The 14,436-nt window shown below is 46.2% G+C and overlaps 2 protein-coding genes across 5 annotated transcripts in view; one reads left to right on the plus strand and one right to left on the minus strand.

The window, feature by feature from the left end:
- Nucleotides 1–14,436, minus strand: part of LOC139765831 (apolipoprotein D-like) — a 342,288-nt gene that overhangs the window by 97,111 nt on the left and 230,741 nt on the right. The gene's annotated exons all lie outside the window — the stretch shown is intronic.
- Nucleotides 1–14,436, plus strand: part of LOC139765826 (uncharacterized) — a 141,655-nt gene that overhangs the window by 33,355 nt on the left and 93,864 nt on the right. For 2 of the 4 annotated variants that reach the window (XM_071693638.1, XM_071693640.1), the window contains exon 1: nt 2,624–2,787. The exons of the other annotated variants lie outside the window; for them this stretch is intronic. In XM_071693638.1, the coding sequence (XP_071549739.1) occupies nt 2,786–2,787 (2 nt within the window). In that variant the 5' untranslated portion in view covers nt 2,624–2,785. Of the gene's footprint in view, nt 1–2,623; nt 2,788–14,436 lie in introns of those variants that run through there. 4 annotated transcript variants of the gene reach the window in all.

Consider the following 14,436-nt stretch of genomic DNA (forward strand, 5'->3'; position numbering starts at 1 on the left):
GGCTAAGTCTACGCCATCCCCCACCACTAAGGTGAGGCTAAGTCTACGCCATCCCCCACCACTAAGCTGAGGCTAAGTCTACGCCATCCTCCACCACTAAGCTGAGGCTAAGTCTACGCCATCCTCCACCAATAAGCTGCGCAGTCTATGGGCCAGACTGTACGCCAGTGCGCAGTGGGCCTCGCCAACTGGCGCGAAATGGCGCCAAAGCGTCCTGTGGCGTAACATGATACGCTCAGCGCATACCGCAACACCCCGGCATTACGCAAACATACCGCCATACGCAAACACCCCGGCATTACGCACACATACCGCCATACGCAAACACCCCGGCATTACGCAAACATACCGCCATACGCAAACACCCCGGCATTACGCAAACATACCGCCATACGCAACACCCCGGCATTACGCAAACATACCGACACACGCAACACCCTGGCATTACGCAAACATACCGCCATACGCAACACCCCGGCATTACGCAAACATACCGACATACGCAACACCCTGGCATTACGCAAACATACCGCCATACGCAACACCCCGGCATTACGCAAACATACCGACATACGCAAACACCCCGGCATTACGCAAACATACCGCCATACGCAAACACCCCGGCATTACGCAAACATACCGCCATACGCAAACACCCCGGCATTACGCAAACATACCGCCATACGCAAACACCCCGGCATTACGCAAACATACCGCCATACGCAAACACCCCGGCATTACGCAAACATACCGCCATACGCAAACACCCCGGCATTACGCAAACATACCGACATACGCAACACCCCGGCATTACGCAAACATACCGCCATACGCAACACCCCGGCATTACGCACACATACCGCCATACGCAAACACCCCGGCATTACGCAAACATACCGCCACACGCAACACCCCGGCATTACGCAAACATACCGCCATACGCAACACGCTGCCATTACGCAAACATACCGCCATACGCAAACACCCCGGCATTACGCAAACATACCGCCATACGCAAACACCCCGGCATTACGCAAACATACCGCCATACGCAACACCCCGGCATTACGCAAACATACCGACATACGCAGACACCCCGGCATTACGCAAACATACCGCCATACGCAAACACCCCGGCATTACGGAAACATACCGACATACGCAAACACCCCGGCATTACGCAAACATACCGCCATACGCAAACACCCCGGCATTACGCAAACATACCGCCATACGCAAACACCCCGGCATTACGCAAACATACCACCATACGCAACACCCCGGCATTACGCAAACATACCACCGTACGCAACACCCCAGCATTACGCAAACATACCACCATACGCAAACACCCCGGCATTACGCAAACATACCGCCATACGCAAACACCCCGGCATTACGCAAACATACCGCCATACGCAACACCCCGGCATTACGCAAACATACCACCGCACGCAACACCCCAGCATTACGCAAACATACCACCATACGCAAACACCCCGGCATTACGCAAACATACCGACATACGCAACAGCCAGGATTACGCAAACATACCGCCATACGCAACACCCCGGCATTACGCACACATACCGCCATACGCAAACACCCCGGCATTACGCAAACATACCGCCATACGCAAACACCCCGGTATTACGCAGAGCCTAAATAAGTAGCGACCCGTGAATATGTATAAAATATGTAAGTAATGTAAGGGTAAGAGAGATGTGTGGAAATAAAAAGAGCGTGGTTGAGAGAGCAGAAGAGGGTGTTTTGAAATGGTTTGGGCACATGGAGAGAATGAGTGAGGAAAGGTTGACCAAGAGGATATATGTGTCGGAGGTGGAGGGAACGAGGAGAAGTGGGAGACCAAATTGGAGGTGGAAAGATGGAGTGAAAAAGATTTTGAGTGATCGGGGCCTGAACATGCAGGAGGGTGAAAGGCGTGCAAGGAATAGAGTGAATTGGAACGATGTGGTATACCGGGGTCGACGTGCTGTCATATATATATATGCTGCCACACCGCCACAAGTTAAATGACAACCCCCTCCCCTCGCATGCACGCGAGGTAGTGCTAGGAAAAGACAACAAAGGCCCCATTCGTTCATACTCAGTCTCTAGCTGTCATGTAATAATAATGCACCGAAACCACAGCTCCCTTTCCACATCCAGTGCCCCACACACAACTTTCCATGGTTTACCCCCAGACGCTTCACATGCCCTGGTTCAATCCATTGACAGCCATAGTTAAACAGGCTAACTGCCCTTGACATGAGGGACCCCCCCCCCCCACAATTGGAGGTCACATATTGTTAGCTTGACCAACACCATACAACCATAACATCCAGTCTAATCTGGTTTTGAACACCCTCCAATTTCGTTCAATGGAACGCGGACCTCCGCCGGAGAGGTGTTCAACGGGGCGCCTAGTTTATATAGCAGAAGACGGGTACGAGTCGAGTGTGTATATGGCAGTTTGTATAGCGCGCGCTAGGATGGCTGTGTGAGGGAGGAGGCGGAGGAGGAGGATGAGGGAGGGAGGGAGGGACATCCTCCTCCTCCTCCTCCTCCTCCCTCGCCAGCTGGGCGGGTGGTGGTGGGCGTCTGGCAACACCGCAGCCGTCAGTTGATCTCTGACCGCCGGGGGGAGCAGTGCTCGCCGTCCGTCCGTCCTCCGCTCCGCCCGCTCGTCTATCACAACCCACTCCCAAGTGACCATCTATCTATCTATCTATCTATCGGCGCTGCTGCCCATATAAGGGAAGTGTTGATCGACGGGAAGACTAAGATGTGAGTGAAAAACCCCTTTTTTTTTTTCCCTTCCACTGGTGTGAGTTTCCTTCAAGTAAAGAGAGAGAGAGAGAGAAAAAAAATATATATATATTTGTAATTTTTGTGTCATTTTGATCGACCACAAACCCCCACACAAACCCCCCCCACACAAACCCCCACACCCATCTGTGGTTTCCTCCTCCTCCTCCCCCACACCCACACAAATGTCAACAAATGGCGAACATGGGGGAAAAAAAGGAGAAAAGAAAGAAAAGAAAAAGGAAAAAATTGGTCCAAAATTCGTCTCGTTTATCCTGACGTGACAATTCATGGTGGGAGAAAGAGCTGTCTCTCTCTCATTCTCTCTCTCTCTCTCTCTCTCTCTCTCTCTCTCTCTCTCTCTCTCTGTTCTCTCTCTCTCTCTCTCTCTCTCTCTCTCTCTCTCTCTCTCTCTCTCTCTCTCTCTCTCTCTCTCTCTCTCTCTCTCTCTCTCTCTCTCTCTCTCTCTCTCTCTCTCTCTCTCTCTCTCTCTCTCTGTTCTCTCTCTCTCTCTCTCTCTCTCTCTCTCTCTCTCTCTCTCTCTCTCTCTCTCTCTCTGTGTTCTCTTCTCTCTCTCTCTCTCTCTCTCTCTCTCTCTCTCTCTCTCTCTCTCTCTCTCTCTCTCTCTCTCTCTCTCTCTCTCTCTGTTCTCTTCTCTCTCTCTCTCTCTCTCTCTCTCTCTCTCTCTCTCTCTCTCTCTCTCTCTCTCTCTCTCTCTGTTCTCTTCTCTCTCTCTCTCTCTCTCTCTCTCTCTCTCTTCTCTCTTCTCTTCTCTCTCTCTCTCTCTCTCTCTCTCTCTCTCTCTCTCTCTCTCTCTCTCTCCTGCCGGCGGGGACACACACACACACATCTCTCTCGCGGCGTTTTCCATTGTATCATTTCGACTCATTTTCAATTTCCTTTTTTTTTTTCTAAATTTTCTAAATTATAATATATCTTTTTTTTCTGTTCTACGGAAATTAGATTTTAGGTGTTGTGGCGCTGGATTTATAGTGGTGCTGGAAAACGTGTGTGTATATATACATTCGTGTATATATATATATATATATATTTATATATATATATATATATATATATATATATATATATATATATATATATATATATATATGTATATATATATATATATATATATATATATATATATATATATATATATATATATATATATATATATTCCTATGAGTCCACGGGGGAAAATGAAACACGAAGAGTTCCCAAGTGCACTTTCGTGTCATAATCACATCATCAGGGGAGACACAAGAGAGAAATATAACAGTCAGTTGATATACATCGAAGAGACGAAGCTAGGACGCCATCGTCTTTTCGATGTATATCAACTGACTGTTATATATCTCTCTTGTGTCTCCCCTGATGATGTGATTATGACACGAAAGTGCACTTAGGAACTTTTCGTATTTCATTTTCCCCCGTGGACTCATAGGAATATACATGATCACGCGCAAAATTGTGATCCTTTCCAATATATATATATATATATATATATATATATATATATATATATATATATATATATATATATACAACACCACAACCCTCGCGTGTTGGGCCCTGGGTTGTGTTGCCATGTTGTGGCCACGCGCAGTGAAATGTTCAGTGATCTGTGGACGCTGGGCAGTGATACAGTGACACAGGTATGTCACTGTAGTGTGTTGACGTGGTATGTAGAAGACACTGTGTGTGTGTGTGTGTGTGTGTGTGTGTGTGTGGCGGGGAGAGAGAGAGAGAGAGAGAGAGAGAGAGAGAGAGAGAGAGAGAGAGAGAGAGAGAGAGAGAGAGAGAGAGAGTTTTGCTCTCCCTCTGGTTTGTAATTAACCTGGTAGATATGTAGATAGATAGATATGGTCTATGCCTGGTAGATGTGTACGTGGTCTGAGCCTGGTAGATATTGACGTGGTCTAAACATGATAGATATGTACATGGTCTAAGCCTGGTAGATGTGTACGTGGTCTAAGCCTGGTAGATGTGTACGTGGTCTAAGCCTGGTAGATGTGTACGTGGTCTAAGCCTGGTAGATGTGTACGTGGTCTGAGCCTGGTAGATGTGTACGTGGTCTAAGCCTGGTAGATGTGTACGTGGTCTGAGCCTGGTAGATATTGACGTGGTCTAAACATGATAGATATGTACATGGTCTAAGCCTGGTAGATGTGTACGTGGTCTAAGCCTGGTAGATGTGTACGTGGTCTGAGCCTGGTAGATATTGACGTGGTCTAAACATGATAGATATGTACATGGTCTAAGCCTGGTAGATGTGTACGTGGTCTAAGCCTGGTAGATGTGTACGTGGTCTAAGCCTGGTAGATGTGTACGTGGTCTAAGCCTGGTAGATATGTACGTGGTCTGAGCCTGGTAGATATTGACGTGGTCTAAACATGATAGATATGTACATGGTCTAAGCCTGGTAGATGTGTACGTGGTCTAAGCCTGGTAGATATGTACGTGGTCTAAGCCTGGTAGATATGTAAGTGGTCTAAGCCTGGTAGATGTGTACGTGGTCTATGCCTGGTAGATATGTACGTGGTCTAAGCCTGGTAGATGTGTACGTGGTCTAAACCTGGTAGATGTGTACGTGGTCTAAGCCTGGTAGATGTGTGCGTGGTCTATGCCTGGTAGATGTGTGCGTGGTCTAAGCCTGGTAGATATGTACGTGGTCTAAGCCTGGTAGATGTGTGCGTGGTCTATGCCTGGTAGATGTGTACGTGGTCTAAGCCTGGTAGATATGTACGTGGTCTAAGCCTGGTAGATATGTACGTGGTCTACGCCTGGTAGATATGTACGTGGTCTGAGCCTGGTAGATATTGACGTGGTCTAAACATGATAGATATGTACATGGTCTAAGCCTGGTAGATGTGTACGTGGTCTAAGCCTGGTAGATGTGTACGTGGTCTAAGCCTGGTAGATGTGTACGTGGTCTAAGCCTGGTAGATGTGTGCGTGGTCTAAACATGATAGATATGTACGTGGTCTAAGCCTGGTAGATGTGTACGTGGTCTAAGCCTGGTAGATATGTACGTGGTCTAAGCCTGGTAGATGTGTACGTGGTCTAAACATGATAGATATGTACGTGGTCTAAGCCTGGTAGATGTGTACGTGGTCTAAGCCTGGTAGATATGTACATGGTCTAAGCCTGGTAGATATGTACGTGGTCTAAGCCTGGTAGATACGTACTTGGTCTAAACCTGGTAGATATGTACTTGGTCTAAACCTGGTAGATATGTACTTGATCTAAACCTGGTAGATATGTACTTAATCTAAACCTGGTAGATATGTACTTGGTCTAAACTTGGTAGATACGTACTTGGTCTAAACCTGGTAGATACGTACTTGGTCTAAACCTGGTAGATACGTACTTGGTCTAAACCTGGTAGATATGTACTTGATCTAAACCTGGTAGATATGTACTTAATCTAAACCTGGTAGATATGTACTTAATCTAAACCTGGTAGATACATACTTGGTCTAAACTTGGTAGATACGTACTTGGTCTAAACCTGGTAGATACGTACTTGGTCTAAACCTGGTAGATATGTACTTGGTCTAAACCTGGTAGATATGTACTTGGTCTAAACCTGGTAGATATGTACTTAATCTAAACCTGGTAGATATGTACTTAATCTAAACCTGGTAGATAATACTTGGTCTAAACTTGGTAGATACGTACTTGGTCTAAACCTGGTAGATATGTACTTGGTCTAAACCTGGTAGATATGTACTTAATCTAAACCTGGTAGATATGTACTTAATCTAAACCTGGTAGATACATACTTGGTCTAAACTTGGTAGATACGTACCTGGTCTAAAACCTGGTAGATATGTACTTGATCTAAACCTGGTAGATACGTACCTGGTCTAAAACCTGGTCGATATGCACTTGGTCTAAACCTGGTAGATACTTACTTGGTCTAAACCTGGTAGATACGTACTTGGTCTAAACCTGGTAGATACGTACTTGGTCTAAACCTGGTAGATACGTACTTGGTCTAAACCTGGTAGATATGTACTTATTCTAAACCTGGTAGATATGTACTTAATCTAAACCTGGTAGATATGTACTTAATCTAAACCTGGTAGATATGCACTTGGTCTAAACCTGGTAGATACTTACTTGGTCTAAGCCTGGTAGATACATACTTGGTCTAAACCTGGTAGATACATACTTGGTCTAAACCTGGTCGATACGTACTTGGTCTAAACCTGGTAGATGAGTACCTGGTCTAAAACCTGGTCGAACATAAATGTGGTCTAAACGTACACATGGCGGCTGGACGTCAGGTAGAACCCATTCATCGACCAGGACACCCCCCCCCCCCCCACCCAGTGGGAGGACGAGGAATCGACCTGGCCGAGCCGCTCCGGGGTTCGAACCCTGACCCCCAGTTCTGGTGGGTAGATTACACCAGTCGCGTCTCTTAACTAAGCATGTATGTATGTATGTATGTATGTATGTATGTATGTATGTAACGTGACTGTTTTACCTTCCCTGCGTGCGTATACACACACACACACACACACACACAAGTGTAGGATGCACGATGTATAATAACTGCACAGGAGGATGTCAACGGGGGTGGGAAGGGGAAGTATAGGATGCACGATGTATAATAACTGCAGGATGTCAACGGGAGGGGTGGGTGGGAAGGGGAAGTGTAGGATGCACGATGTATAATAATTGCAGTATGTCAACGGGGGTGGGAGGGAGGGAAGTGTCGGATGCACGATGTATAATAACTGCACAGGAGGATGTCAACGGGAGGAAGGGAAGTGTAGGATGCACGATGTATAATAACTGCAGTATGTCAACGGGGGTGGGAGGGAGGGAAGTGTAGGGTGCACGATGTATAATAACTGCAGTATGTCAACGGGGGTGGGAGGGAGGGAAGTGTAGGATGCACGATGTATAATAACTGCACAGGAGGATGTCAACCAATGGTTGCCATAAATCTCGTCCACACAACACTTTTGTGTTGTTGTACAGAGTTGAAAGAGGCCGTCGTACATAGAACATGTTATTAACGTTATGATAACATTTACGTACACGGAAGAACATATTCTTAATATTATAATAACATTATGTACACGGGAACATATTGTTAACATTATAATAACATTACGGACAGAGAAATCATATATATATATCTATATATATATATATATATATATATATATATATATATATATATATATATATATATATATATATATATTTTTTTTTTTTTTTTTTTTTTTTTTTTTTTTTTATACTTTGTCGCTGTCTCCCGCGTTTGCGAGGTAGCGCAAGGAAACAGACAAAAGAAATGGCCCAACCCCCCCCCCCATACACATGTACATACACACGTCCACACACGCAAACATACATACCTACACCGCTTTCCATGGTTTACCCCAGACGCTTCACATGCCTTGGTTCAATCCACTGACAGCACGTCAACCCCTGTATACCACATCGCTCCAATTCACTCTATTCCTTGCCCTCCTTTCACCCTCCTGCATGTTCAGGCCCCGATCACACAAAATCTTTTTCACTCCATCTTTCCACCTCCAATTTGGTCTCCCTCTTCTCCTCGTTCCCTCCACCTCCGACACATATATCCTCTTGGTCAATCTTTCCTCACTCATTCTCTCCATGTGCCCAAACCATTTCAAAACACCCTCTTCTGCTCTCTCAACCACGCTCTTTTTATTTCCACACATCTCTCTTACCCTTACGTTACTTACTCGATCAAACCACCTCACACCACACATTGTCCTCAAACATCTCATTTCCAGCACATCCATCCTCCTGCGCACAACTCTATCCATAGCCCACGCCTCGCAACCATACAACATTGTTGGAACCACTATTCCTTCAAACATACCCATTTTTGCTTTCCGAGATAATGTTCTCGACTTCCACACATTTTTCAAGGCTCCCAAAATTTTCGCCCCCTCCCCCACCCTATGATCCACTTCCGCTTCCATGGTTCCATCCGCTGACAGATCCACTCCCAGATATCTAAAACACTTCACTTCCTCCAGTTTTTCTCCATTCAAACTCACCTCCCAATTGACTTGACCCTCAACCCTACTGTACCTAATAACCTTGCTCTTATTCACATTTACTCTTAACTTTCTTCTTCCACACACTTTACCAAACTCAGTCACCAGCTTCTGCAGTTTCTCACATGAATCAGCCACCAGCGCTGTATCATCAGCGAACAACAACTGACTCACTTCCCAAGCTCTCTCATCCCCCACAGACTTCATACTTGCCCCTCTTTCCAGGACTCTTGCATTTACCTCCCTAACAACCCCATCCATAAACAAATTAAACAACCATGGAGACATCACACACCCCTGCCGCAAACCTACATTCACTGAGAACCAATCACTTTCCTCTCTTCCTACACGTACACATGCCTTACATCCTCGATAAAAACTTTTCACTGCTTCTAACAACTTGCCTCCCACACCATATATTCTTAATACCTTCCACAGAGCATCTCTATCAACTCTATCATATGCCTTCTCCAGATCCATAAATGCTACATACAAATCCATTTGCTTTTCTAAGTATTTCTCACATACATTCTTCAAAGCAAACACCTGATCCACACATCCTCTACCACTTCTGAAACCGCACTGCTCTTCCCCAATCTGATGCTCTGTACATGCCTTCACCCTCTCAATCAATACTCTCCCATATAATTTACCAGGAATACTCAACAAACTTATACCTCTGTAATTTGAGCACTCACTCTTATCCCCTTTGCCTTTGTACAATGGCACTATGCACGCATTCCGCCAATCCTCAGGCACCTCACCATGAGTCATACATACATTAAATAACCTTACCAACCAGTCAACAATACAGTCACCCCCTTTTTTAATAAATTCCACTGCAATACCATCCAATCCTGCTGCCTTGCCGGCTTTCATCTTCCGCAAAGCTTTTACTACCTCTTCTCTGTTTACCAAATCATTTTCCCTAACCCTCTCACTTTGCACACCACCTCGACCAAAACACCCTATATCTGCCACTCTGTCATCAGACACATTCAACAAACCTTCAAAATACTCATTCCATCTCCTTCTCACATCACCACTACTTGTTATCACCTCCCCATTTACGCCCTTCACTGAAGTTCCCATTTGCTCCCTTGTCTTACGCACCCTATTTACCTCCTTCCAGAACATCTTTTTATTCTCCCTAAAATTTACTGATAGTCTCTCACCCCAACTCTCATTTGCCCTTTTTTTCACCTCTTGCACCTTTCTCTTGACCTCCTGTCTCTTTCTTTTATACTTCTCCCACTCAATTGCATTTTTTCCCTGCACAAATCGTCCAAATGCCTCTCTCTTCTCTTTCACTAATACTCTTACTTCTTCATCCCACCACTCACTACCCTTTCTAAACAGCCCACCTCCCACTCTTCTCATGCCACAAGCATCTTTTGCGCAATCCATCACTGATTCCCTAAATACATCCCATTCCTCCCCCACTCCCCTTACTTCCATTGTTCTCACCTTTTTCCATTCTGTACACAGTCTCTCCTGGTACTTCCCCACACACGTCTCCTTCTCAAGCTCACTTACTCTCACCACCTTCTTCACCCCAACATTCACTCCTCTTTTCTGAAAACCCATACTAATCTTCACCTTAGCCTCCACAAGATAATGATCAGACATCCCTCCAATTGCACCTCTCAGCACATTAACATCCAAAAGTCTCTCTTTCGCACGCCTGTCAATTAACACGTAATCCAATAACGCTCTCTGGCCATCTCTCCTACTTACATAAGTATACTTATGTATATCTCGCTTTTTAAACCAGGTATTCCCAATCATCAGTCCTTTTTCAGCACATAAATCTACAAGCTCTTCACCATTTCCATTTACAACACTGAACACCCCATGCATACCAATTATTCCCTCAACTGCCACATTACTCACCTTTGCATTCAAATCACCCATCACTATAACCCGGTCTCGTGCATCAAAACCGCTAACACACTCATTCAGCTGCTCCCAAAACACTTGCCTCTCATGATCTTTCTTCTCATGCCCAGGTGCATATGCACCAATAATCACCCACCTCTCTCCATCAACTTTCAATTTTACCCATATTAATCGAGAATTTACTTTCTTACATTCTATCACATACTCCCAAGATATATATATATATATATATATATATATCTTGGACAATCACATGTTTACCAAATGGCGTCTTAGCTTCGTCTCTTCGATGTATATCAACTGACTGTTATATTTCTCTCTTGTGTCTCCCCTGATGATGTGATTATGACACGAAAGTGCACTTGGGAACTTATCGTGTTTCATTTCCCCCCGTGGACTCATAGGAATATACTTGATCACGCGCATATCCTTTCCAATATATATATATATATATATATATATATATATATATATATATATATATATATATATATATATATATATATATATATAGTGAGGCCCGTATATGTAACAGGACACAGTGTGGCGTGCAACCGTAAGCAATGAAGTTAATATGTAAGGTCAAAGAGATGCATTACAGACACCGGCATTCACTTACACAACACAACAACCATTTGGAGTGTGTTGTTACGATGGTGTGTGTGTGGGTTGTGATGGTGTGTGTGGGTTGTGATGGTGTGTGTGGGTTGTGATGGTGTGTGTGTGGGTTGTGATGGTGTGTGTGTGGGTTGTGATGGTGTGTGTGTGTGTTGTGATGGTGTGTGTGTGTTGTGATGGTGTGTGTGTGTTGTGATGGTGTGTGTGTGTTGTGATGGTGTGTGTGGGTTGTGATGCTGTGTGTGGGTTGTGATGGTGTGTGTGGGTTGTGATGGTGTGTGTGGGTTGTGATGGTGTGTGTGGGTTGTGATGGTGTGTGTGTGGGTTGTGATGGTGTGTGTGTGTTGTGATGGTGTGTGTGGGTTGTGATGGTGTGTGTGGGTTGTGATGGTGTGTGTGTGTTGTGATGGTGTGTGTGTGTTGTGATGGTGTGTGTGGGTTTGTGGTGTGTTGGGGGTTGTGAGGTGTGTGTGTGGGTTGTGATGGTGTTGTGTGGTGGGTGTGTGGGTGTGTGGTGGGTGGGTGGATGGGGTTTGGTGGATGGTGGGGTGGGTGTGAGGTGGGGTGGGTTGTGATGGGTTTGGGTTTGTGGGTTTGTGAGTGTGTTGATGGTGTGTGTGTTTTTAGTGGTTTGGTGGGGTATGGTGGTTTTGGGTGGAGTGTTGTGTTTTGTGAAGGGTTTGGGGTGGATGGGTGTTGGGTGGGATGGTGTATCTGGGGTGTGGTTGTATGGTGTGTGTGGGTGAGTGATTGTGGTTTTTGATGGTTGTGGGTGATGGTGGTGTGTGGGTTGGATGGTGGTTGTGTGTAAGGGTGGGTGGGGGAGGTGTGTTGTGGGGATGTGTTTGTTGTGATTGGGTTGGTGGTTGAAATGGGGTTTTTAGTTGGTTGTGATTTTGTGATGTTTGATGTGTGTGGGTTGATGGGGTGCTTTGGGGTGAATGGGTGGTGGGGGTGGGTGTTATGGGTGTGTTTAAAAAAGTGTTGGTTGGAGGTTGTTGGGGATGGTGTGGTTGTGATGGTTTGTGGTTGGTGGGTTTGTTTGGATTGTTGTTTTGTGAGGTTGTGTTGAAGTTGTGTGGTGATGTGGGGTTTTATGGTGGTGGTGGTGGAGGTTTGTTGTTTTGTGTGGGTGGGGGGTAAAAGGGGTGGTGGGATGTTGGGTGAAAGTGTGTGGGGTGGGGAAGGGGTGGGGTTGTGATTTTTGGGTGTGGTGGAGGGGTTTGGGTGGGCGGGTGGTTGGAGGGTGGGGGTTGAGTGGTGGGGGTTAAAATTTTGGTTGGAGTGGGTGGTTGAGGGGGGGGGTTTTTTTTTTTTTTTTTTTTTTTTTTTTTTTTTTTTTTTTTTTTTTTTTTTTTTTTTTTTTTTTTTTTTTTTTTTTTTTTTTTTTTTGAGGGGTGGTTTGTGGGGTTTTATGAAGGTGAATGGGAGTATTCTGGTCGTCCCACTCAGCTCCCCGTGGTCAAAGACTTTATTCTTGTGAGGGTTTGTGTTATACTGATATGGGGGTGGTCTGTTGGTGTGGTCTGTGGTGGTGTGGTCTGCTGTGTGTGGTGGTGTGGTCTGCTGTGTGTGGTGGTGGTGTGGTCTGCTGTGTGTGTGGTGGTGTGGTCTGCTGTGTGTGGTGGTGGTGTGGTCTGTGGTGTGTGGTGGTGTGGTCTGCTGTGTGTGGTGGTGTGGTGCTGTGTGTGGTGGTGGTGTGGTCTGTGGTGTGTGGTGGTGTGGTCTGCTGTGTGTGGTGGTGGTGTGGTCTGTGGTGTGTGGTGTGTGGTCTGCTGTGTGTGTGGTGGTGTGGTCTGCTATGTGTGGTGGTGTGGTCTGCTGTGTGTGTGGTGGTGTGGTCTGTAGTGTGTGGTGGTGTGGTGTGGTCTGCTGTGTGTGTGGTGGTGTGGTCTGCTGTGTGTGTGGTGGTGTGGTCTGTGGTGTGTGGTGGTGTGGTCTGCTGTGTGTGTGGTGGTGTGGTCTGATGTGTGTGGTGGTGTGGTCTGCTGTGTGTGTGGTGGTGTGGTCTGTGGTGTGTGGTGGTGTGGTCTGCTGTGTGTGGTGGTGGTGTGGTCTGCTGTGTGTGTGGTGATGTGGTCTGCTGTGTGTGTGGTGGTGTGGTCTGCTGTGTGTGGTGGTGTGGTTTGCTGTGTGTGGTGGTGGTGTGGTCTGTTGCGTATAGTGCTGTGGTCTGCTGTGTGTAGAGGACTGTGGTCTGTCATGTGTCGTGCTGTGGTCTGTTATGTTTCGTGCTGTGGTCTGTTATGTGTCGTGGGCTGTGGTCTGTTATGTGTCGCGCTGTGGTCTGTCATGTGTCGTGCTGTGGTCTGTTATGTTTCGTGCTGTGGTCTGTTATGTGTCGTGTGCTGTGGTCTGTTATGTGTCGTGCTGTGGTCTGTCATGTGTCGTGCTGTGGTCTGTTGTGTGTAGAGTGCTGTGGTCTGTTATGTGTCGTGTGCTGTGGTCTGTTATGTGTCGTGCTGTGGTCTGTCATGTGTCGTGCTGTGGTCTGTTATGTGTCGTGCTGTGGTCTGTTATGTGTCGTGTGCTGTGGTCTGTCATGTGTCGTGTGCTGTGGTCTGTTATGTGTCGTGTGCTGTGGTCTGTATATCTGTGTGTGTGTGTGTGTGTGTGTGTGTGTGTGTGTGTGTGTGTGACCTTGGGCAACATAACGTATTATGTTTTTGTAAGAGAGAGAGAGAGAGAGAGAGAGAGAGAGAGAGAGAGAGAGAGAGAGAGAGAGAGAGAGAGAGAGAGAGAGAGAGAGAGAGAGTGTCACACCACAACGGTTCGTTCACTGACCGTATAACGGACCAACACATACACCCCCCTTCCAAACATATGGTCCTCACTCCATGGTCCTCATGGTCTTTCCTGCCTCTCTTCATTAGGCAAGTACAGTGGCTGTTGAGGTCCCCTCTTCTCCTCCCCCCCCACTGGAGCATAGGGTGGGTTCGTCTCTTCGATGTATATCAACTGACTGTTATATTTCTCTCTTGTGTCTCCCCTGATGATGTGATTATGACACGAAAGTGCACTTGGGAACTTGTCGTGTTTCATTTTCCCCCGTGGA

This window comes from Panulirus ornatus, chromosome 56 (genome assembly GCF_036320965.1).
Source record: "Panulirus ornatus isolate Po-2019 chromosome 56, ASM3632096v1, whole genome shotgun sequence".
In the NCBI taxonomy this organism is placed as follows: Eukaryota; Metazoa; Arthropoda; class Malacostraca; order Decapoda; family Palinuridae; genus Panulirus; species Panulirus ornatus.